General features: G+C 51.2%; 1 protein-coding gene across 1 annotated transcript; it reads right to left on the bottom strand.

The window, feature by feature from the left end:
• Positions 1-1460: 1460 nt before the first annotated feature.
• On the bottom strand, positions 1461-25284 carry LOC128823047 (zinc finger protein 501-like). The gene is made up of 3 exons (XM_054005090.1): positions 25000-25284; positions 8720-8833; positions 1461-2543 (listed from the first exon to the last, which is right to left on the bottom strand). The coding sequence occupies exons 1-3, from the start codon at positions 25169-25171 to the stop codon at positions 1468-1470; spliced, it is 1362 nt and encodes a 453-aa protein (XP_053861065.1). The 5' UTR covers positions 25172-25284; the 3' UTR covers positions 1461-1467.
• Between the last annotated feature and the right edge of the window lie 1069 nt (positions 25285-26353).

Here is a 26353-nt window from a genome sequence, read left to right as displayed (position 1 = left end):
TGCTCAAACCACTGAGCTATCCCTCCCCCCCCCATTTAATCATGGCATCCTTTAGGAGCGTGATCACTGCCACTTAACTAGGGAGCAGCATTCTAAAAATAGTTTACCTGGGCCACAGGTCACCCTAGCGTCCATCTCTGGGGTGAAAATCAACCACTAGTATCTGCAAGGTCTATCTTTGACCTTACTTGGAGTAATTTTACACTTCTCTGGCATAGAATTCCCCACCAACCACCCAACATATCAGTAGCGATAATGAGGTATAACTCCCCCAAAATGCCCTTTTATTTCTTTAATCTGGTGGCACAGATTTAAATTAGGGACTAAATTCAGGTGCATTTTAGAATCCCTGTAAGAAGCCAAATGTCAGGTATCCATTAAAAATAGGTTTCTTTCTGGAGCTATATCACATTCAACACAGATTTCATTTTCTACACATTTGCAGCAGCATCTCCCATGGGTGAGTTGAACAGCAATGTCACTTCCATTTTTCCCATCCCTACCTAGCTAGAGATTGCATTTCCAAAATAATAGGCAACACGCACCTGATTAGGAAGGAGATATCTTCAGGAGCGACCTCCTGCAGGGCTTGGGCCATAACTGCTTTGGGAGACCAATGCATGGGTATTTTGCTTAGTTACAAGTGACCAACAACTGATGATTTGCACAGATTTGTCATCATCGGATCGATGGACTACCAAGGACTAGGGAATCCTCTTCTCAGCCCTTCAATTGGTTAGGTCAATATTTTTTCTGAACAACAGGGGGATTGGGATGGTGATGGGGAATAATGAAATCCCTCTGCCTTACCCTACCTTCTTCTGTTGTTACAGAGGCGAAATAACATTTTCCCCTATCCCTGCCATTTGTATATTTTAAGTGAGGAAAATGGTAGTAAAAATATCTGCTTTCCAGCACAACCTGAAGCAACATCAGAGCAACTGGGAATGAAACAATTTGTTCCTGAAGGGAGAACTTGATGACTAACAATTGCTTTGAAATGGGGGGGACAGTATAACCGTGATGCTCAGGGTTTGTTTAGACTAGGAAAAGTCATGGAGTTTAGGTCAGGTCAAGGGGAAAGCTAATGCCAACCACTGCACCTGGGCTGCATCTGCTCTACAACTATAATTATCTTTTTACACTAAGATCACTAACTTGAGCAGCCAACGCCATGTACAGTCCTGGTGGATGTAAGGCACAGGTAGTTTTTGCCTCAGTGTAGCTTGTTGGGATCAAACCTCTCCCTCAATATTCCTGGCTGGAGGGACACACACTCCTATGCCTCAAAAGGAAAGGAGTTGATAGAAATGATCACAGGACTGACCCCAAAGAAGGGTGAGCTGCAAAAGGCAGAAGCAGGCAACTCATGTGGGCGAGCTGAGAGACCACGGTGAAGATGGTGCAAAGATCACTAGATGCAAATTAGCAAATGTGATTTAAAAAAAAAAAAGTCTTTGGCCAGCCCTAGTCAAGGCATTTATTACAGTTCTCTCTCATATGGATTTTCTGATGCCTGATAAGGTTTGAGCTGTGATTGAAGCTTTTCCCACATTCAGAGCATGTGTAGGGCATCTCTCCTGTATGGATTCTCCGATGTGTGACAAGGTGTGAGCTCCGACTGAAGCATTTCCCACACTCAGAGCACGTGTAGGGCATCTCTCCTCTGTGGATTCCACAATGTCTGATAAGGTGTGAATGCTGATTAAAGCTTTTCCCACACTCAGAGCATGTGTAGGGCGTCTCTCCTGTGTGGATTCTACAATGTGTGATAAGGTTTGAATTCCGATTGAACCTTTTCCCACATTCAGAGCATGTGTAGGGTGTCTCTCCTGTATGGATTCTCTGATGTGTGATAAGGTTTGAGCTATAATGGAAGCTTTTCCCGCACTCAGAGCATGTGTAGGGTGTCTCATCCGTGTGGATTTTCTGATGTCTATTAAGGTTTGAGCGCTGATTGAAGGTTTTCCCACACTCGGAGCATGTGTAGGGCGTCTCTCCTATGTGGATTCGCTGATGTGAGATGAGGGTTGAACTATCAGTGAAGCGTTTCCCACACTCAGAGCATCCATAAGGTTTCTCACCCGTGTGAATTCTCTGATGTTTGAAAAGGTTTGAGCTCCAACTGAAGCATTTCCCGCACTCAGAGCACGTGTAGGGTTTCTCTCCTGTGTGGATTCTACAATGTGTGATAAGGGCTGAGCTCCGACTGAAGCTTTTCCCACACTCAGAGCACATGTAGGGTCTCTCTCCTCTGTGGATTCGCTGATGTGTGAAAAGGTCTGAGCTCCCATTGAAGCTTTTCCCACACTCATGGCATGTGTAGCGTGTCTCTTCCAAGTTGATTCTCTCACGTGTAATAAGGTCTGAGCGGCTCAAGTTTTCCTCTGGCCTCTGCTGACTCTCACAGGCTTTTGCTTTTTCTGGGAGTGCACAACTCCCAGAAACATTCCCTTTGGATCTTTCTGATAACGTCCCATGTGGCATGTCAGCATCCTCCTGCCGGGGTTTCTCTTCCTCATTCTCACTCACCATCCCAAGACCTGATGGGTGACAGAGAGAATCCAGATGTAGGTCACTCCCTGTGCCGGAGAGAAAGGAAATCTCAGAGACAGGAATGGTAAAAGGGATGAACAAATCAAAATATGTGTGGGAGAGATCAAACCTATCAGGAGCAGATTTTCTCCAAACCCTTCCCCAGAGGACAAAGGAAGGGATCAGTTTTGGTCCGCATCTCACCAGGACACTCAGGGGAAAGCGAGATCGGGGAGGGATGTGCTGCCAGTTGTCAGTCAGAAAGGACAGTTACCTGTTCCGTAACTGGTGTTCGAGATGCGTTGCTCATGTCTATTCCACAGTAGGTGTGCGTGCTCGCCACGTGCACCAGTGCCAGAAGTTTTCCCCTCAGCAGTACCCGTAGGGGGAGCGCTGCTGCAACCCCTGGAGTGGTGCCTTTATAGTGCGCTATAAGGGGAGCAGTGCGCTCCCCCACCCTCAGTTCCTTCTTGCCAGATCAACTCCGACAGAGGGGAAGGAGGGCAGGATGTGGAATAGACATGAGCAACACATCTCGAAGAACGCCAGTTACGGAACAGGTAACGGTCCTTTCTTCTTCGAGTGCTTGCTCATGGGTATTCCACAGTAGGTGACTGCAAGCTATGTCTGATGGAGGTGGGTAGGAGTTCACAGATTCTCTGGCTGAAGCACAGCTCTACCGAAACCAGCATCATCCCTGGCGTGGGAGACAATCACATAGCGCAAGGTGAACGTGTGCACTGAGGACCAGGTAGCGGCTCTACAGATGTCCTGGATACAGACATGGGCCACAAAGGCTGTCGCCGAGGCCTGAGCCCTTGTCGAATAAATCCTTACAATAGGTGGTGCGGAAACCCCTGCTAGGCTGTAGCATGTCCAAGCCCATGTGAAAAACGGAGACCACCTTAGAGAGGAATGCTGGATGTGGGCGGAGCTGAACCTTGTCCTTGTGAAAGACTGTGTAAGGGGGGGGGGGGGGTCGCAGGTCAGGGCTCTGAGCTCCGAGACCTGCCGGGCTGACGTGATGGCCATGAGGAAGGCTACCTTCCATGAAAGGTGAGACCATGAGCATGTGGCCAGGGGTTCAAATGGGGGCCCCATGAGGCGGGATAACACCAAATTTAGATCCCACTTAGGGACGGGGCTCTAGCATAAGGAAAGGACCTGTCTAGCCCTTTGAGGAAACGCCCGGTCATGGCATGGGAGAAAACCGAGCAGCCCTGGACCAGCGGATGGAACGCCGAAATAGCCACCAGGTGCACCCTGATGGAGGAAGGGGTCAGGCCTTGAGTTCTAAGGTGAAGAAGGTACTCGAGGATAAGTTGGAGCGGGGCAGACGTTGGGGAAGTACCCCACTCGCCTGCCCACCTGGAGAACCTGGACCACTTCACCAGGTAGGCTCGGCGGGTGGATGGCTTTCTACTTTCGAGGAGCTTACGCCTGACCCCTTCCGAACACCTTCTCTCCTCCGCATCTAGCCATTGATCAGCCACGCTGTCAAATGGAGGGTGGACAGATTGGGGTGGAGGAGGTGGCCCTGGTCCTGGGAGAGTAGGTCCGGGTGGAACGGCAACGGCCGCGGAGGGGCCACGAGCAAGCCCAGGAGGGTCCTGTACCAATGTTGCTGGGGCGATCAGGACGACGCACGCCTTGTCCGTTTTCACTTTCTCCAGGACCTTGCCAATGAGGGGAAACGGGGGGAAAGGTGTAGAGGAGTTGACCCGACCAGGATAGGAGGAAGGCATCTGAGATCGCATTCCTCCCCCCCTTCTCCCAGAACAGAACCCGTGACAATGGCAGTTCTGTTGGGTCGCAAACAGGTCTACTTGGGGAGTGCCCCACACTCGGAAGAGCTGGTGAGCGACCACTCATGTTGGGAGAAAACCCTGCTCAAGCCATCGGCCTGTGTGTTGTTGATGCCCGGCAGGTGGAAAGCCTTTAGGGAGATGTCGTGGGCTATACAGAACTCCCATAGGCTGAGAGCTTCCAGGCAGAGGGCCGAGGACCTCATCCCACCTTGCCTGTTGATGTAAAACATCATGGTGGTGTTGTCCGTGAGTACTCTGACCACCTTGCCGTGCAGCAGCGAGCTGAACGCCATACAGGCTAAGTATATCGCCCTGAGTTCCCTGACGTTTATGTGAAGGGACAGCTCTGCGACTGACCACATCCCTTGGGTCTGTGAGCTCCCTATGTGGGCCCCCAGCCCAAGTCCGATGCATCGGACACTAGGTCTAGTGATGGGGTCGGGTCCTGGAAGGGAACTCCCTGGAGCATATTGGCCGGGCAAGACCACAATTGTAGCGTGGCAATCATCCGCGCCACTACAAGAGGACCTTGTCCAATTTGTCCCGGGCTTGGGAGAACTCTGAGGCCAGCCAGAGTTGGAGGGGCCTCATCCGAAGCCTGGCATGGCGGATCACGTACATGCACGCAGCCATGTGGCCCAGGAGCTGCAGGCATGCCTTGGCCGTGGTGACGGGGAACTCTATGACAGAGGCTATAAGCCCCTTCAGGGTCTGGAACCTGTCCACGGGAAGGGAGGCTGTGGCCTTGGCGGCATCCAGGAGAGCGCCTATGAATTCTATGCGCTGCACCGGAGCCAATGTTGACTTGGCCTCGTTTACTAGGAGGCCTAGGTTGGCACACATAGCCAAGAGCAGGTCCACGTGGTTCTGTACCTGGGACCGCGAGCTGCCCTTGAGCAGCCAGTCGTCAAGGTAGGGGAATATCTGTACCCCTCGGCATCTGAGGTAGGCTGCCACTACCGCCATACACTTTGTGAATACCCTGGGCGCGGTGGACAGACCAAACGGGAGGACCGTAAATTGGTAGTGGTCCTGTCCCACTAGGAAATGGAGGAAGCGTCTGTGCCCCTCGAATATATGGATATGGAAATATGCGTCCTGAAGGTCCAGAGTTGCATACCAATCACCAGGGTCCAGAGCGGGTATGATACATGCCAGAGAGACCATGCGGAGCCAGCATTTTGCCATGAACTGATTGAGGTCTCGCAGATCCAGGATGGGCCTGAGCCCCCCTTTCGCCTTGGGGATCAGGAAGTAACGTGAGTAAAACCCTTTCCCCCGGAACTCCCCTGGAACTGTCTCCACAGCTCCCAAGCTGAGGAGCCGACCCACTTCCTGCTGTAGCAGGGGTAAATGCGACGGATCCCCCTTGCCGTCCGAGGAAGGGGGGTGGGAGGGCCGGGGGGAGACAAATTGTAGCATGTAACCCTGGGAAATGGTGTTGAGGACCCATCGGTCCGATGTTATTCGGGACCATTCCATAAGGAATGCACACAAGCGGTTGCTGAAGGCAAACTTTATTGGTAAGAGGGTCCTCTCGGGGGTCACCAGGGTACCCTCCTGCAACTAGTCAAAAACGCCTCTTGCCCTGCCGCTTGCCCCTGGAGGGCCCAGGCTGCGGGGCAGAGTGAGACTGCCTCTGAGGTCACCTCTTCTGTATCTTGGACCTCTTGTAGGCAGGCTCATATCTCGGCTAGGGTGCAGGGACGGAGGCTTGCGTCTTAGGCTTTTCCTTGGGCAGGACATAGAGCCCGAGGGTTTGTAGAGTAGTACGTGAGTCCTTCATGCTATGGAGCCTCACGTCTGTTTGTTCTGCGAACGGGTCCTTGCCGTCAAAGGGAAGATCCTGCATCACAGACTGTGCCTCCGTGGAGAGCCCAGACAGCAGTAGGTACGATGCCCTGCACATGGACACGGCTGAGGCCATGGACCGAGCAGCCGTGTCAACTGCATCCACCGCCACCTGCAAAGAAGCCTTTGCAGCGGCGGCGCCCTCCTCCACCAGCACCTTAAAATCCTTCCTTTCGCATTCTGGGAGGGAGGGCTCGAATTTCAGCAGTGACCCCCACAAGTTAAACTCATAACCACTGAGGAGGGCCTAGTGGTTGGCCACCCGGAGCTGGAAGCTGGCAGACGAATAAAGCTTCCTGCCAAACAAGTCCAGTCTTTTAGAGTCTTTATTTTTGGGTGTGGTTCCCGGTTGACCCTGTCTTTCCCTATGATTTACGGACTCCACCACTAGGGAGTTGGGGGCCGGGTGGGTATAAAGGTATTCATGCCCTTTCGTGGGTACAAAGTATTTGCGCTCTGCCTTTTTTGATATCGGTGCAAGGGAGGCTGGTGTTCACCAGAGGGAATTTGAGATGTTTGGCTCTCCTGCTGCACGAAGGGGTGGCTCTCTGCCCGGTACCGAGGACGAGAGCACGTTAAACAGTGAATCTGAGGGTCCCTCCAGCTCCTCAGCTTGGAGTTGGAGACTGGATGCTACTCGCTTTAGTAGCTCCTGATGAGCTCTGAAGTCCTCCTGCGGTGCGGAGGGGGCAGGGGCTGCAATTTTGTCATCCGGTGCGGGGTAGGGGGCCGGTACGGGGCTCTGCATGTCAGCCGGTGCCACGGGATCCACCCCTTGGTCGGACTCCTCGAGCAGTGCCGAGGATCCATGACCTGCCGATCTATCCATTGGAGGTCTGGATAGTGCGGCTGAAGGAGCCTCTGATGCCCCTGCTATTGACCGAGGGCCTTGCTGGGCGTGTACGGGGGGCCAAGGGGGTCCACTGGCACCACTGGCCTTGCCACGGGGCCCTTGCCATTGACTCTGGTGCAGCACCGGCGGCACCAGCTGGCCGGGTTGGCCCGGCTGAGTCGTAGGGCGCCGCGTGGAGGTCGAAGTTACCAATGACCTATAGGTGCCGTGGGAGCGGTACGAGCTCCGGTACAGAGAGCAACGTCTGCCATGGGACCGGGACTCCGACGTTGATGAACCTCGAGCTGCTACTCCTCGAGACGCTTCAACGCCTGGATCCGCGACGACAGGGAGCTGGCGATCCCTGCCGGAAGCCGTGGGCACGAGAGAGCTGAAGCGTGACCGGCGACAGTGCCCATGTCGGGAGCGGCTTCGGTAGCTTCACCGAGAATGGGAGCGTCTACGGCGTCTGCCCCTGTCCCGCCGATACTCTGTACTCGGCGTGGAGCAGTGCCTGGAACTCTGCTCCGACGGCACCCAACCAGACAACCTGTTGGGCGACGAAAGCGTAGGCTGGAGGCTGTGTCCTGACAGGACACTGATTGGCAAGCGGGCCCAAGTGCGATCCCCTGACCGGGATCTGCGTCGGGTTGGTGTCGACTGACGAGAGCCCAGCGGCGGCTGGCCTCTAGAGCGGTGACCCGGGCACCTGCAGAGTCATAATGTCTTTGGCCGCCTGCAGGGCCTCCAGCATCGAAGGCATGCGGACGTCTGGAGAGGCCTGAGTCGACGCAACCGGGCTGCTCCGCTCAACCTGAGTTGGAGCTCTGGAGCCCAGGGGGGAACTGGGGCTGCCCGACGCGGGTCTAGCCTCACCCCTTGCTTTCTCTCAACGCCTCTGAGAGGACGGGGCCTTTCTCCGCTTCTTGGACGTGGAGTGGTGCCGGCCACCGGAAGGTGCCGGGAGATCGCTGCACACTGAAGACGAAGTGCCCGGTGCAGATTCTGCTCGGCGCACCGGGGTTAGGGCCAGCGCCAACTCCAACTCCATGAGAAGGGCCCGGAGTCTAATGTCTCTCTCTTTTTTAGTTCTGGGTTTAAAGGACCTGCAGATCTTACAGCGGTCACTGATGTGAGATTCGCCCAAGCAGCAGAGACAGTCGGCGTGTGGGTCACTTCTAGGCATCGAATGCCTGCAAGACTCTCACAATTTAAACCCTGGGGCCCGGAACATGCTCCGGCCCAAACACTAACTAATTAACTAAGCTGAAAACTTTATTGAACTAACACAGGTACTATTAACAATTAAACGAGTTCTGGGATGAGCTGCAGCAAAACTGGAGCAAGTAGTTCCGATGCACCGTCACTGGTGGCAAGAAGAAACTGAGGGTGAGGGGAGTGCGCGGCTCCTCTTATAGGACGTTATAGAGGTGCCACTACAGGGGTCGCAGCAGCACTCTCCCTACGGGTATTGCTGAGGGAAAAACTTCCGTCACCGGTGCTTGTGGCGAGCACGCACACCTACTGTGGAATACACATGAGCAAGCACTCGAAGAAGAATAGGTGGGAAGCCATGAGTGACATCTGCAGGGAACAATCCTGAACTTGGAGAACTCACAAGGTCTTTGTAAGGCATCCCAAATGTTTCCTGTATTCACAGACAGTTTTTGAGTTGGTTTAATCAATTTCTCACCTGTGCAGGCAGCTCTCGGGAGCACTTCTTTCTCAGAGCCCTGGAGGTTTGGGACCCACGGCTCTTTCCCTCGTCCCAGATGCGACATCACATCAGGTTTGGAAACTGGAAACCCTACTCAAGGCAAAGAAAAGAAGGGAGGTCAGTGGAATTTGTGGGATACTTGTCACAAAGAATATTCCATGGTTTTAACCCCAGCTCATTTTTAAGCAGTAACATCCCAAGGCCAGCTTCCTTGGCTCAATGTGGCATGAGAGTTATTATTATAATAAATCATATTCATTACCTTAGTGCCTAAGGACCAACTAAGAGTGGGTCCCCATTGTGCTAGGCAAAGTACAAACACGGAATAGTAGATGGCCCATGCCCTGAAGAATTTACAATCTAAATAGACAAGACAGACACAAAATGGGGGAAGGGGTAGAACCCACTGTTAGAATATAGATATTCAGGCCTGCCTGTAAAGCCTATACTTTAAGAACGTAGGTGTATTTTTATCACTTAGCTAGTTACAGGGGTATAAAAACAAAAAATCTAAATCACAGTCCGCCTGTGTCTGGGCCTTGTCTCATTAGGATGGTCTGAGCCTTGTCCTTAGGCTAAGGCCTTTGGCTAAGCTGCAGGGGGAGCCATAAGCCGGGAAGCGTAGGGTCACATCCCAAACCAGTTCACTGAAATAAGGTGGTATTGGGCTGTTAGAAAGATGATCCTGTCCTGATTGTGCCCATCACCACCAGATAAAGAAACAGATCTTCAGATGGTTAAAGAAAACTTAGTTTGATAGCATCCTGTCTGGCAAGAAATCACTTCTCAATGGTTGTGAAACCCTCATTTCTGTATTGTTTTATCTTTACGTCCCCCACTTTACTATTGTTAACCTGTCTGATTCTCTAATTGTTTCTGTCTGATGTATAATTAATTTTGCTAGGTGTAAGTTAATTAGGGTAGTGGGATATAATTGGTTAGGGAATTATGTTACATGTTAGGATTGGTTAGTTAAATTTCAGTAAAATGATTGGTTAAGGTATAGCTGAGAATATTATTATATAAACTGGTGTTAAGCGGGGGGAAGGGAAATTGGAATCATGTTTGTTAAGGGGGGGAATGGGAATAGGGACACAGGCAAGGTTCTGCAGTGTCAGAGCTGGGAAGGGAACACTGGGAAACAGACTATCGGTGTATAGAGATAAGCCCGACTGGTGTGAAGAGCTTCGGAAAACGCTTGCCTGGAAACTAACCCTAATAAACATCGCATTATCTCACCAGGTTGCAGCCAGACAGATTTCTTGGATCGGCACCTGCACCAGGAAGGCTGATGATGATGCCTGCACCCTAGTGGAGTGAGCCATCATGATAGTCGGCAGGGGCACCTTCGCCAGTTCATAAGAGTAGTGGATGCAGGCCGTGATCCAAGACGAGATTCTCTGGGCGGACACTGGGCAACCCTTCATCCTGTCTGCGACAGCAATGAACAACTGCGTTGACATTCAGAACAGCTTCATTCTATCTGTGTAGAAGGCCAGCACCCGTCTGACGTCCAGGGTATACAGCCTGCATGCCTCATCCATCACATGAGGCTTTGGACAAAAGACCAGTAAATATATGTCTTGACCAGTATGAAACTGGGAGACGAGCTTGGGCAGAGAAGCCAGGTGCAGATGCAGCTGGATCTTGTCCTTATAGAAGACCATATAAGGCGGCTCCGATGCGAGTGTCCTGATGTCGGAAACCCTATGGGCCAAAGATATAGCGACCAAGAAGGAGACCTTCCAGGAGAGAAGCAGGAGGGAGCAGGAAGCAAAGGGTTCAAAGCGGGAACCCATGAACCTTGACAGCACAAGAATCAGGTCCCAAGGGGAGACCAGGTCCCAGACATGAGGGTAGAGATACTCCAGATCTTTCAAGAACCGTGCGCCATCATGGAATGGGCGAAGACAGTCTTTTTTTTTTTTTTTTTTAAAGGGATGGAAGAGACTTCAGGATGTCATCTAGTCCAACATCAACTAAATCATCCCAGCCAGGGCTTTGTCAAGCTGGGCCTTAAAAACCTCTAAGGATGGACATTCCACCACCTCCGTAGGTAACCCATTCCAGTGCTTCACCACCCTTGTAGTTCAACATAGACCTCCCTCACTGCAACTAGAGACCATTGCTCCTTGTTCTGTCATCTGCCACCACTGAGAACAGCCGAGCTCCATCCTCTTTGGAACCCCACATTCAGGTAGTTAAAGGCTGCTATCAAATCCCCCCTCACTCTTCGCTTCTGCAGACTAAACAATCCCAATTCCCTCAGCCTCTTCTTGTAAGTCATGTGTCCCAGCCCCCTAATCATTTTCATTGCCCTCTGCTGGACTCTCTCCAATTTGTCCACATCCTTTCTGTAGTGGGGTGCCCAAAACTGGACGCAATACTCCAGATGTGGCCTCACCAGTGCCAAATAGAGGGGAATAATTAGTTCCCTTGATCTGCTGGCAATGCTCCTACTAATGCAGCCCAATATGCCGTTAGCCTTCTTGGCAACAAGGGCACGCTGCTGACTCATATCCAGCTTCTCATCCACTGTAATCCCCAGGTCCTGCCTTGAAACGGAGTGTGGAATGACAAAATGGCTGCCAGGTGTACCCTGAAGAAAGACAGCAACAGGCCCAGGAGCTTAAGGTGCAGCAAAGGTCCAGGATGTGCTGCAGTGGGGCCTCTTCAGTGTAAATGTGTCAGAGGCCCAACACGTGAACCGCTTCCACTTTGCCACATAGGTAGCCATGGTGGAGGGTTTCCTGCTGCCCAGCAGGACCTGCTGGACACCATCGGAGCACTGCCATTCGTCCATACTTATCCACGCAGAAGCCAAGCTGTCAGGTGCAGCATCGCCAGATATAGATGCAGCAGATTGCTGTGGTTCTGGAACAGCAGATCCGGCCAAAGAGGCAGCTGCAGCAGGGTGGCCACTGAAAGACTCAACAGCCTGCCAAACCATGGCGAGGCCATGCAGGGGCTATGAGGATGCAAAACAAAGAAAATGTCATCATCTTTAGCAGGACCATGTGGATTAAAGGCACCGGCGCAAAGGCATATATCAGCGCTCCCGACCACTGAATCAAGGAGGAGTCTCACAGGGAGCTTTTGTCCCTTCCCTGCAGAGAACAGAACACGTGGCACTTTCTGTTCTGCCTAGATGCAAACAGGTCCATCTGTGGCGTCCCCAACCTATGGGGGATTAGGTTGTCCACCTCCGGATGGAGTGACCGTTCATGGCGAGACGAGAAGGTCCTGCTGAGGTGATCTGCCAGGACGTTCTTGGTTCCAGGCAGGTGGGCGGCTACAAGATCAATGGCATGCTGCACACAAAAGTCCCAGAGGCTGAGCACTTCCCAACAAAGGGCTGAAGACCTGGCACTGCTCTGTCTGTTGATGTAATACATTGCAGCGGTATTGTCTGTCAGGACCTGCATGTCCAAGACCAGGGTGAGTGGCGGAGATGGGGTCATGAAGGGAACTCCTTGCAGCACCAACTTGGGATCCAGCCCCCAGTCCAGGGACGAGAGGATGTGGCTCGGCACCGTGACGACTCGGTCCAGGGCGTGCCTGCTGGGGATATAGACCGAGGCCAGCCATGCTTGCAGAGGCCGCAGATTAAGTCTGACCGTGTACGTGCACGCGGCCATGTGGTCCATCAGTCGCAGGCACGTGTGGGCCATGGTGAGCAAGTAGCTCTTTACGTGGGAAATCAGGTCCAATATGGCCCAAAAATGCACCTCCAGAAAGCAGGCCCTGGTCCGCGAGTCGTCGAGAACCGCTCTAATAAATTCTATGCGTTGGACTGGAGTCAACGTGGACTTATCTGTGTTTAATAGTAGGCCCAGGTCACTGCAGGTGGAGTGCACCAGATCAAGGCTCCTTTGCACCTACCGCGGAGACCTACCCTTGATGAGCCAGTCATTGAGATATGGGAAGATCTGGATCCCTTGACGTGTCAGGTAAGCTGCCACTGGCATCATGCATTTTGTGAACATTCTGGGAGCCGAGGACAGGCCAAAGGGAAGCGCTGTGAACTAGAAGTGGTGCCCAGCCACCATTGAACGCAGGAAACTCCTGTGTCCCAGGAATCTGTAGACATGAAAGTAAGCATCCTTGAAGTTGAGAGAGACATACCAGTTTCCCAGATCCAGGGAAGGGATGATGGAGGCCAGAGAGACCAAGCGAAATTTCAACTTCTTGAGAGATGTGTTGAGGCGATGCAGGTCCAGGATGGGTCTTAGGCCCCCTTTGGCCTTCAGGATTAGGAAGTAGCGGGAGTAGAATCCTCTTCCTTACATGTCCCAAGGAACCTTCTGCACAGCCCCCAAGTCCATGAGCTTTTCGACCTCCTGAATGAGGAGTTGCTCATGAGAAGGGTCCCTGAGAAGGGACAGAGAAGTGGGAGGGAGAGGCAGTGAAAAATTGCAGGGTATAGCCCCAAGCTATTATGTCCAGGACCCAGCAGTCCAATGTAACCTGCGACCAGGTCGAACGGTAGGGAGAGAGGCGGTTAAGGAAAAGGCAGGAAGGATCCGGATGGCTGTCTGGGGCTTCGCTCTCGGGCGCACCCTCAAAATGAGCATTTTTGGCCCACTAGATGTTTGGCGGGTTCAGGTTGCACAGGTGAGTGGGAGGAAGAAGGGCATCCATGACTAAAACTAGCATCCCTTCTTAATGCAGAGCCATGATGGGGTTGCCAGTCTTGTCGGCTGGGGCGGCTTTCTAGCAGACTGTGGCGTGTGCATGCCCAACGAGCGAAGGGTAGCTCTAGTGACCTTCAACCCGTGCAGCCTAGTGTCCATCTGCTCAGAGAAAAGACCAACCCTGTCGAAGGGCAGGTCTTGAATTGAAGTCTGAATCTCCTGGGAGAAGCTTGCTGTTTGGCGCCACATAACAACCGCCAATGTGACCACCCAAGCCGCCAAGTCCGCTGCATGCCATGCCATCTACAGGGAGCATCTGGCCACCGTGGTACCCTCCTCCACTAGGATGCCAAACTCTTGGGCTAGACCTTGCAGGAACTTTTTGAGACCGTCCCAGAGGTTAAAGTTATATCTGCCCAACAGGGCCTGATGGTTTGCCACACAAAATTGTAAGCAGGTGGTAGAATAAACTTTTCTCCCAAATAGGTTGAGCCTTTTGGCCTCTTTGGTCTTGGGAATTGAGGAGGTGTGACCTTGTTTGTCCTTGTTGTTGGCCGCAGACACAACCAGCGAGCCCGGGGGTGGGTGGGTATAAAGGTATTTGAAACCTTTGGCCAGAACAAAATACTTCTTCTCGGCCCATTTCGAGGTGGGAGGAATGGAGGAAGGGGTTTGCCAAAGGGTCTTGGCTATCTTGAGAACCCCTTCATGCACAGGCAGGGCGACCAGGGTGGGCGTAGAGGTCAAGAAGACATTGAAAGGGTGTCCCCTCCTGCTCTGCCATCTCCTGCACCTCCAGCCCCAAGTTCTCGGCCACGTGCCAAAGTAGGGCTTGATGCTCCCTAAAGTCATCCGGTGGGCAAGCCCTTGAAGATCCTGTGACCACTTCATCCGGGCACAATGAGGAAGATTGGACCGCTGGGGGAAGTCCTGGGGTGTCAACTGCTGCCGCGGATGGAGGCAAAGGGGTGAGCATGGGTTCCTCCACTCCGGTCTCCGAACAAGCCCCAGGCACCAAGCACAGAGAATTGATTGGTGGCACCGATACGGCAACCGAGGAGCACTGCGAAGGGGGCGTCGTCATATCCGGTACGCCCCACGTGCTCCAATAAGGCCACTGCCCACACTGCAACTGCGTTGCCGCAGATGACAGTACGGGTTCCGGTGCCCAATCTCACCAATGGGACCTGGGCAATGGGCTGAACTGGCCCTCCATGCCGGAGGAATCACCTTCCGGGGACCAGGGAGGGGCCCTTGAGGCCTGTAGCTGTTTGCTGGTCATGGCTACCAGCGACCGCTGACCAGATGTGGGAGACTGGTGTCAGTACTGGGGAGAATGGTACCAGAGCCAGGGAGAACAGGGCTGAGACAGGGAATGCTCCCACTGCGCCAGCGATCGGGACCAACATCTGGAGGACGACCGACGAGAGGATGAGCAGTGCTGGGAGTAGTGCATATGGAGAAAAATTGATCACCATCCTCTGTATAGCAGCCCTTAACATAGCTGAAGACTGTTATCAGGTCCTGCCCTCCTCCCTCCCCCCAGCCATTTTTTCTCAAGACTAAACATGACCAATTCTTTACCTTTCCTCACAGGTCACATTTTAGAATAGTGAGCTAGCTTTGTGGCTTTAATTTTCAATGGATATGAGCAGGGCATGATTGCAATAAGAATGGTGCAATAATGGAGACAAGAGATGATGAGAGCCTGGTTAAGAGTTTTAGCTGTGTGGATGGATAGGAAAGCCTGTGGGACGTGATTGTAGAAAGAAAATGCAAGATGTTGAAATAGGCTGCATGGAAGGACCTAGAAAGAGGTGTGTGTTGCAGCGTATGTGCAGCGCACAGACGTGAGTGACAGAAGGGATAGTGAAAAGAACAGGAGTACTTGTGGCACCTTAGAGACTAACAAATTTATTAAAAGAAGGGATAGTGGTGGTTTCTCCAGTGATACAGAAAGGAGGTGGGGGGTGGCTTGGGGAAATATTAAGAGCTGTGTTCTGGCCATTTTAGCTTTTGAACTTGAGCTGATGGCCAGACATTTATGAGGAAGTGTTAGAGAGAGAGGCTGAGATTTCAGTTTAGGGAGAAAGACAGGTCTGGAGCAGAGAGTTAGATCTGTGAGTTGTCAGCATAGAGACGGTAGCCAAATTTGTGTTTGTGGATGAGATTACCAGAGATAAAGTACAGAGGAAGAAGAGAAGCGGACCAAGGACAGAGCTTGTGTAAGGCCTGTAGAAAGCTAGAGTGGGGATGAGGAGGACTGTCCAAGGACACACTGAAGGAGAGATCAGAGAAGTAGGAGGAGAAGCAGGAGAGGATAAGGGAAGATCAGATTTCAAGATGATGACCATGGTCAGTGGTGTCAAAGACAGCTGACACATCAAGGAGGAGGAGGATGGAGTTCTGGCTCTGAGCTTTGCCTAAGGACAGGTCATTAGAGACTTTGGCAAAAGCAGCCTCAGTGAAGTGCTACAATCTCTGACTCCCTGAAACCTTCCCTTCCTACCCCCACCCGACCCTCCTACTTCCTAGAGCAACCACTCTCCAACCCCATCACTCCAACTGTCCCTCTAACCACAGTGTTCCCCATTCCCAGCTAACCCACATCACCTACCCAACACCCTCCCTCAACAACAGCGCCACTGCTGGGCCCTCCACCCCATTTTCCCCATTCCTAGTCCTGAACTCGCCCAGCTCACACCATTACCAGCTCATGGGAGCTCCTCTGCCTGACGCCCTCCGTCCTCCTTCTTCCATTGTACCCCAACATCCCTGATTCTCTCTAATGTTAGTCCTCTACACCCCACTCCCCTTCATCCCCTCTGCTCTCAGCCCTCCCACCTATGTGTCACCCCATGAACACCAGCTCCCCATCACCTTTCTCCCCTCCTCATCCTCTCTCTTGTGTTAGGATATAGATATTCAGGCCTGTCTGTAAAGGCCTATACTTTAAGAATTTACGTGTATTCTTATCATTTAGCTAGTTATAGAGGTATAAAAGAAAGAATCAAAATCACTGTCTGTCTGTGAAAGGGCCTTCTCGTACTGTGACAGTCTGAGGCTAGGTCTATACTACCCGCCTGAATCGGTGGGTAGAAATCGACCTCTCTGGGATCGATTTATCGCGTCCCGTCGGGACGCGACAATCGATCCCCGAATCGACGCTCTTACTCCACCAGCGGAGGTGGTAGTAAGCGCCGCCGACAGAAAGCCGCAGAAGTCCTCACAACGGGGTAAGTCGGCTGCGATACGTCGAATTCAGCTATGCTATTCACGTAGCTGAATTTGCGTATCTTAAATCGACTCCCCCCCTGTAGTGTAGATGTACCCTAAGGCTCTGTTCTTAAGCTAAGTAAGGCCTTTGGCTAAGCAGCAGAGGCAGCCATAAGCTGAGAAGTGAACGGTCACATCCTCATCTTCCAAACTAGTCACATTAAAATAAGGCGATCTGGGGCTGTTAGGAAGGTGATCCGATCTATCACCTCCAGATAAAGGGAAAAGCCTAGCACATGTAAAAGGAAATGTAGTTTAATGGTTTTCTGTCTGGTAAGAACTCACTTATCAATAGACACAGCTGGAAAACCCTTATGTCTGTATAGATGTAATTGTGAAATCCTCACTTCTGTATTGTTTTGTATGTTTATTTGCATGGTCTCTGTCTGGTTCTGTAATTGTTTCGGTCTGCTGTATAATTAATTTTGCTGGGTGTAAACTAATTAAGGTGGTGGAATATAATTGGTTAAATAACCATGTTACAGTATGTTAGGATTGGTTAGTTAAATTTCAGTAAAATGATTGGTTAAGGTATAGCTAAGTAGAACTCACGTTTTACTATATAGTCTGCAGTCAATCAGGAAGTTGGGGGGGAATGGGAACAGGGAATGGGGGTGGGGAAATTGGAATCATGTTTTGCTAAGGGGGGAATGGGAACAGGGAATGGGAACAGGGATGGCTCTGTGGTGTCAGAGCTGGGAAGGTGGACACTGAGGAAGGAAACTGGAATCATGCTTGCTGGAAGTTCACCCCAATAAACATCAAATTGTTTGTGCCTTTGGACTTCGGGTATTGTTGCTCTCTGTTCATGCGAGAAGGACCAGGGAAGTGAGAGGGTGAAGGAATAAGCCCCCTAATACCTTGTCTCAAGGACTCCTGAATGAAACCCTCACACTCTCTCCTGTCCACAGATGGGTGCACCTGATTGCCACATTCTCATTACATTTAGAAAGTTATAGCAGACCACCAGCTGCACTAGATTTAAGGTTCAGCACTAGATTTAAGGTTCAGCTTTCTCTTTAAAGGCCAACTATTTTAATTTCTCTAAAATTTACATGCTTACTCATATTGTCCTGAAATACACTGCTCATTATGTGGGTGCAGGACAGGGTTAGTGGTCCAAAGATAGGGTTAATTGCTCCAGAGGTTCCTGAGCTACAGCCCTCCAAAAACAAGCTTTTGACCAAAATCACCTTGCTCTGATAACATTCTCTTGCACACAACTGCGGCTCAAATTGTGGTTCTGATTATCCGCTGACTGCTAGTCACTTGGCATCTATCTCAGATGGTGTACGGTGCACACTGCCCATTTGGGGAAGCAACACCAAACAACTTAATAACTATAGTGCTTGGAACTTCAGATCAACAAAAGCCAAAGAATGGCCACATTGGGTCAGAACAATGGTCCATCTAGTGCAGTATCCTGTCTTCCGGTAGTAGCCAATGCCAGATGCTTCAGAAGGAGCTATTCGAGAGATCCATCTCCTGTCATCCACTCACAGCACATGGCAGTTAGAGGCTTAGGGACACCCAGAGCATGGGGTTGCATCTCTGACCATCTTGGTTAGTAACAGGTGATGGACTCATCCTCCATGAATTTATCTAACTCTTTTAACCCAGTTATAATTACAGCCTTCACAACAACCCCTGGCAATGAGTTCCACAGGATGACTGTGCATTGTGTGAAGAAATACTTCCTTTTGTTTGTTATAAATCTGCTGCCTATTAATTTCATCATCTGATCCCTGGTTCTTGTGTTATGCGAAGGGGTAAATAACACTTCCTTATCCACTTTCTCCACACCAGTCATGATTTTACAGACCTCTATCATATCCCCCCTTAGTCATCTCTTTTCCAAGCTGAACCCTCCCCCAGTCTTTTTCCTCTCTCCTAATAGGGAAGCTGTTCCATAACCCTCATAATTTTTGTTGTCCTTCTCTTCACCTTTTCCAATTCTAATATATCCTTTTATGAGATGGGGTGACCAGAACTCCACACAGTATTTAAGGTTGGGCATACCATTGATTTATATAGTGGCATTATGATATTTTCTGCCTTAGAATCATAGAATATCAGGGTTGGAAGCGACCTCAGGAGGCCATCTAGTCCAACCCCCTGCTCAAAGCAAGGACCAATCCCCAGACAGATTTTTGCCCCAGATCCCTATATGGCCCCCTCAAGGATTGAACTCACAACCCTGGGTTTAGCAGGCCAGTGTTCAAACTACTGAGTTATCCCTCCCCCCTTATTACCTACCACTTCCCGAACGGTTCCTAACATTTGGTTAGCTTTTTTTGACTCACTGCATATTGAGTAGATGTTTTCAGAGAACTATTGACAATAACACAGATTTCTTTTTTGAATGGTAACCAATATGGCTCTACCATAAGCTCTTTCATGGCCAGAAAATAAAAAGGAATCCTATAAAAAGTGGAATCATGGACAAATTTCTATGGATGAGTACAAAAGAATTGCACAAGCATGTGGGGACAAAATCAGAAAGATTAACTCACAAAATGAATTACACCTTGGAAGTGATACAAAAAAGGCCACAAGATAAGGGTTCTATAAATATATTAGGAGCAAGAGACCAGGGGAAGGAAAGTGTTACTTGCCAGAGAAGAAAAGGAGCTAATAATAGATGACATCAGCAAGACAAAGGTTTTTAATGCCTTTTTGCATTCCCTAAACAAATGTAATTGTGATCAGATACTTAATTATTCTTAACCAAGAGGGGGAAGGAACAGAAACCACAATGGGGAAATAAGAGGTTGAAAAAATATTTACATAAATTTAATTTAAGTCAGCAGGACCTAATGAAATTCATCTTGGACTACTGAAGGAATTAGCTGAAGCAATCTTGGAACAGTTAACAATTATCTTTGACAGCTCCGGGAGGATGGTGAGGTCCCACAAGACTGCAGAAGGGCAAACATAAAACCTGTCTTCAAAAAGGGGAACAACGAAGACCTGGGGAACAGAGGCCAGTCAAACCTAGTTTAGATACCCAGAAAGAAAAATGTTTTAAATAATCAATGTATAAGCACCTAGAGGATACTAAAGTGATAAGTTATAGCCAGATAGATCATCAAATACGAATCATGCCAAACCAATCTAATTTCCTACTTTAACAGGGGTACTGGCCTTATGGATCCGGAGGACACTGTAGACATGACATATCTTGATTTTAGGAAGACTTCTGACAGAAGACCAAAATGACATTCTCATCAGCAAATTAGGGAAATGTGGTGTATTTGAAAGTCTGTACTCAAAGACAACAAGGAGTCTGGTGGCACCTTAAAGACTAACAGATTTATTTGGGCATAAGCTTTCGTGAGTAAAAACCTCACTTTTTTACTCACGAAAGCTTATGCCCAAATAAATCTGCTAGTCTTTAAGGTGCCACCAGACTCCTTGTTGTTTTTGTAGATACAGACTAACACGGCTACCCCCTGATACTTGTACTCAAAGAGTAATTATTAATGGCATGCTGACAAAATGGGAGGATGTACCTAATGCGGTCCCACAGGAGCCAATCCTCGATCTGGTACTACTCAATATTTTCATTAATGACTTGGATAACGGAGTGGAGACTGTGCTTATTAAATGTGCAGATGACACCAAGCTGGGAAGAGTTGCAAACACACTGGAGAACAGGATTAGAATTCAAAATGACCTTTATAAATTAGAGAATTGAGCTGAACGAACAAGATGAAATTCAATAAAGACAAGTGCAAAGTACTACAGTTTAGGGACGGAAAAGCCAATGCACAACTACAAACTGGGGACTAACTGGCTAGGGGGCAATACTAGTCAAAAGGATCTGGGGGTTATAGTGGATCACAAATTGAATCTGAGCCAGCCATGTGATTCAGTTGTGACGAAGGCTAGTTCAGTACTGGAATAGGTTACCAAGGGAGGTTGTGGAAGCATCATCATTGGAGGTTTTTAAGGACAGGTTGGACAAACACCTCAGTGTTGGGGGGCTGGACTAGGTGACCTCTCATAGTTCATTCCAGCCCTACAGTTCTATGATTCTATTCTGAGGAAATGTTTGGTCATTTTATTACATCACTGACCCGGCCCACCCCACTAGCACTAAACTGAGACATTTTGAAACCCTCCCAGTAACAAAGTCTGGGAACCAAATATGAGACAAGAGCAGTACAAAAGGAGTGACTTGGGGGATTTTCCCTGACACTGTCCCCAGGGCAGCACACTCCCACAGCCGGGGGCACAGGGAGAGTTAGGAATTGGCTTTTCCTCGCCCTGCACCTCACCTTGTTCACTGGAAAGGGAATCTGCCCAGGATGCTGCAGTAAGTGTGTGGGGGCAGGTTAGAGATCTGGGAATCTCTCCCCCCCAATTATTTCTCCCACTGCCCATATCAATCTCTCTCCCTTTCTCCTTATGTTTCCCATCTCCTGTCCCTCCCCCTCTGGCGGACAGACAGCCATTCCTGGGTGTTCGCTCTCCTATGGCTGGATTGGCTCCTGCAATTGCTAAGGGGAAGAGAGATGTGGGGTGAGGAGGGGCTATTTGTGCAGAGTCAGTTTCATGCCCATCCCCAGCACGTTCCTTGAGGGCTTTATCAATCACCTGGAGTATCTGGCTCAGATGTTGATGTGGGCAGAGCCTAGGGCTGGCCCATGGAGCAAATTGCAGCTGGAGAAAGTCCTCACCTTGCCTGGGCACAGAGGAAGCTTCACTCCAAGTCACTCCCACGCCCAGACCCCACCGGGGGAGCAGCAGCTGCTCAGTCTGGGCTCCCAGATCACAATGCAGGCAGCAGCGTCTGACCCAGGAAGCTCAATCCCAATATCCTGAGGAGAGACAGTCAGTCAGACAGAGACTGAGGGTTTCCCCCAGCTTTAGCAACAACTAAAACTCCCTCTCCTCGTTCACATGCACATTTCCCAATGTGATGCCATCATGTGCCAGCAATGCCCCTCTGCCATGTACATTGGCCAAACCAGACACTCTCTATGCAAAAGAATTAATGGACACAAATCTAACATCAGGAATTATAATATTCAAAAACCAGTAGGAAAACACTTCAATCTTCCTGTTCACTCAATAACAGACTTAAAAGTAGCAAGTCTCAAAAATAGACTCCAACGAGAAACTGCACAACTGGAATTAATTTGCAAACTGGATACCATCAAATTAGGCCTGAATAAAGCCTGGGAGTGGATAGGTCATTACAAAAACTAATTTCCCCATAATAATTTCCCCCTACTGTTACTCACACCTTCTTGTCAATGGTTTGAAATGGGCCACCCTCATTACCACTACAAAAGTGATTTTTCCTCCCTTGGTATTCTACTCTTGAGAATAGCCCACTTCCACTTTAATTGAATTGTCTCATTAGCACTGACCCCCCACTTGGTAAAGCAACTCCCATCTTTTCATATACTATGTATATACACCTGCTTCTGTATTTTCCACTCCATGCATCTGATGAAGTGGGTTATTGCCCACAAAAGCTTATGCCCAAATAAATGTGTTAGTCTCTACGGTGCCACAAGGACTCCTCATTTTTTTCCCCTCCCCACAGGGACATATCCTGATTTTGTTTGCCCCCACGTTAATCTGGAGTCACTTCATGTTCTTTCTTGAAGTGTCTCTTGATTAACACTGGTCTCAGCGAGACCAGAAACATGGCTCTGGAGGGAGGAGACCAGAGTCCTTTCCTCCTCCCTCACTCCCTCTCCCCCTTCTTCTGAGAAGGATTCACAGCAACAGTTTTCCCTCCAAAACCTGAAGTTCCTCCAGTTTTGAAAATGGGGAGAGAAGCAAAGCCTGAGAGAAAAACTGCAGCTACTTATATACTGGGGGGTAAATTAACTATCAAATGTAGCCCATAAATCCAGCTTTAGCATTTATTTTATGCAGCAGTAATGCCAGGAACCTACTGGCCTGTATCCTATATGATATTGGCTTGAGCAGTTAGCATAAGGCTTGAGGCCTATGAACTCTGGCATAGATAAACAGTCATCCCTAAGGTTTGGAGAACTGGAAACAGAGTGTCTAAGGGGGAATTTTATTCGTAAAGACACCAGCCAACCAGAGGAACATGAGCTAACATCAGCTTTTCGGTAGAACATCCTCAGATGTCTGACCACAGGAGTGCCATGGCAATGAATTGACACTTATGACACCAAGATGAGATCATTAATACACTAACCGATAGGAGAAGGACACTCCGACATTAGTAGGGAGAGGAAATACAAATAAGGAAGAGGGGAGAAACCCCTACTGAACATGCATTACACCTAGCGGCATCAGCAGAACATATTATCGGCTGCACAACTCAAGAAAGGGATCTGCATGTTGCTACAGACAGATCAATGAAAAGCTGCACTCAATGCACAGCTGCCAGCAAAAAAGCGAACATGTTCAGATTCATAGGGAATGGGATGGAGAATAACACTGAACATTAGTGTATAAATCAAGGGGGCAGCCTCCAATATCCTGGGACCACTATGGCTACTACAGCACTGCACACAGGATATTTTATATCTATCTTTGAGAACTGGGGAAGAAATAGGTCTAAAAAGAAATATTTGATGAGAGAAAAGCACCCAGATTTGAAGAGATTTTATATTAAGTGAGAGAGAGTAGTTGGACAGTTTGATGGGATTGTATATGGAAGTTCAATAAATAGACAGTAATAATTCCCCCGACACACCCACACCATTCACATGGCAGCAGGGAGACCTTTGGGGAGGTGCTTTAAGAGGGTACGTGAGGGGAGTATGGAGCAGGAAAACTCCCTGGCAGTGGGGAGGAGGCAGCAGCAACGACGGGCAGGTGACTGGCAGCAGGGGAGAGCTGTGTTGGGCACTTGTGGGTAGCAGTAGCCAGGACTGTGTAACCTTGGGCTGGACAGTCTCCAGTGGGGGCTTTTTCCTGCTGTCCCCTTCCTTGCCTTATTGCTGGCAGAGAATGGCCACCCCATCCCACCCCAAGCTGCAGCCATTAAGCCCCTTCTCATTTGGGGAACGATTCAGGACAATTTCCCAAAGAAAGAAAGAAAGAAAATTTGCTGCAGCTCAAACGGATGGGAAAAACAATGGAGAATTAGAGAGAAAATGCGGCAAAATCTGAAAAGGAGACAAGAAAGTATCAAAAATTGCTCCACCAGAACCGACCCTTCATGGAGCAGTTGCTGCTTTTACATTTGAAAGGAGGCTTCCTTTCTTTGGCCTTGGCTACACTTGAGAATTCACAGCACTGCCGCGGAGACTACAGAGAGTGTAGTCGCGCCGCCAGCGCTGCGAGAGCTCTCTCGCAGCACTGCAAGCACTCCACCTCTCTGAGGGGAATAGCTTGCAGCGCTGCGAGTGAGCGAGCGTGCAGCGGTGCAGGCACTGATTACACTGGTGCTTTACAGCGCTGCACTGGGGGGGGGGGGGGGGGGTTTACACCCCTGAGCACAGCAAGTTGCAGTGCTGTACAGCACCAGTGTAGCCAAGGTCACGACTCCTGCTCATGGGGCCATGGCAGGACATGGTGACCCAGTGTAGCTGACTTGAGGCTGCTGCGAGGTGAGCAAAGCCAAACCAGGGTTCCCCTACATCAGTGGTTCTCAACCAGGGGTACACGTACACCTGGGGGTACACAGGGGTCTATCAACTCATCTAGATATTTCTCTAGTTTTACAAGAGACTACAGAAAAAGCACCAGGGATGTCCGTACAAACTAAATTCCCCCACAGACACTGACTGGCACACGGGGCTCTACACACCAGGAACTGGCAGGTGCCTGCAGCATTGACATCCCTGGTGATTTATTGTGTCAGGCTCGGGTGCGAGGGGGACACTCCCCAGCCGGGCTCAGGCCCCGGGCGCGGGGACACGCGGGTGTCTCTGGATCGGACACTCGGGGACGCACGTGACCCGCTGCCCGACACCGGCCCCCGGACTCATCCCTCGGGCAGGAGACCCCCGCCCCAACTGCCAGCTGGCCGCAGGGAGGCAGGACATGGCGGGGGGGCACTAGCCAGACCCCGGGGAGCAGCCGGTGCCCAGAGACCCAGGCGCAGCGGCCAGATGTAGTGTATTAAAGTGCTCGCCCTAGGCAGGTGCTACTTACAGTGTCCGGCAGCCCCCGCCCGGCCCCACGCAGGGACCCCAGTGGGGGCCGGTCCCCTCCCCCCGTGGGGCCCCAGGGCAGAGCCTGGCCGGGCCGGGGGCGTTGGGCTCCTGCGGGGACAGCAGCTCCGAGCCCCCCGCGGGCGCTGCCCCAGGGAGCAGATCCCGGCGCTGCGAGATGCCGGGTCCCCCCCACGGACACTGGGGCAGAGTCACCGCCCGGCCCCGCCCCCGGGGCTCGCTCCGGTACCTGGAGGCTGCAGCGCCGCAGCGGGGCGGGCAGAGCCCGGGGCGGCCCCAGCGGGAGCAGGGCGCGGGCCGGGCACGGGGGGGTTAATGGGTCTCCCCGGCACAGACCCTCCTGCTCCGCCCGGCCCCGCAGCGCCAGGGAGCAGCAGCGGGTGAGCGCTGCCTCTGCGCATGCGGGACACCCCATCTGCGCATGCCCAGAGCTTGAACGGCACAAAACCCTTCTCCGGCCACGGGAGAGGCTCCAACGGCCCCGCACGAGCCAGGCAGAGCCGCAGCGCCCTGCGCGCGTACACAGGCTGGCTCGGCCTTCCGGTCTAACGTCACTTCCCCTCCAGGGAGAGTCAGGGACTACATCTCCCAGCCTGCAGCGGGGGGCGCTTCTGCCCTCACCGCCCAGGAAACCCAGGAGGGTTTCAGCAGCGGTTACTGCGCATGCTCCGTGCCAGCCCCACTCGTCCTATCCCCCGCCCAACGTCACTTCCGCTGCTGCCTCCGTGTGGTCTGGGGGCCCGGGCTGAGCAGCTGCTGCTCCCCGGGGTCTGTGCGGGGGGAGCCCGGCATTAACCCCCCCGTGCCCGGCCGGGAGGAGGGGCTTTCTCCAGCTGGGACCCGCCCCCTGGGCAGCCCCGGGCCGGAGCCCCCGGTGAGTGACAGACCCCGGGCGGGGGGGCCGGGCAGGAAAGTGACTCTCCGCCCCGGGAACCTGGGAGAAGCCTCGGCCCCGCCTCGGCCCCAGTGGAGCTGCAGCAGGATCTGTCCTCTTCCCCGCTGGGATTGGGGGGGGCAGAGACTGGGCCCGGCGGGGGGTCCCCTGTGGTGTGGGGGAGGGGGGGTGTCGGGCAGGGCGGGGAGAAGCCGGAGTTGCGAGGGGGGAGGTCAGTGGGGGGGTTGAACTGTCTCTGTGCAGCCAGGAAATCCCCGGGGGAGAAGTGGCGGGCGGGGGAAGGGGGGAGGGGAGTTAATTGGATCCTGTCCCTGTTTGTGCCACTTGCCTCCCACCCCCGATACAAATTCTCTCCAGTTCTTCTTCCCCTTTTCTCTCTCAGTATCTCACACGTGGCTATAAAATCTGGGACAGATCGCGCCCCCCCCTTTTCTACTCAAATTATCTCTGATCAGCTCTCTCATCTCTCCTGCTTTCCCCCTGTTCTCTTCATATTTCTCAAATATCAATTTAAAATCTCCAATGGGGGGGGGGGGATTTTTTCCACCCATTTTATTTGCTGTCCTCAGTCGTTCTCCATCCTGATTGTTGCAGGGGGGTCAATTTCCCAGTGATCATCTTTCCCCTCCCCTTTGAGAATCATTTGTTCCCTCCTTTATCTCTGTTTAAAAATGTTTGCCGATGAAAC

The sequence above is a fragment of the Malaclemys terrapin genome, chromosome 15 (assembly GCF_027887155.1).
Source record: "Malaclemys terrapin pileata isolate rMalTer1 chromosome 15, rMalTer1.hap1, whole genome shotgun sequence".
NCBI lineage: Eukaryota > Metazoa > Chordata > Testudines > Emydidae > Malaclemys > Malaclemys terrapin.
This window is presented reverse-complemented; position numbering and strand designations above follow the sequence as displayed.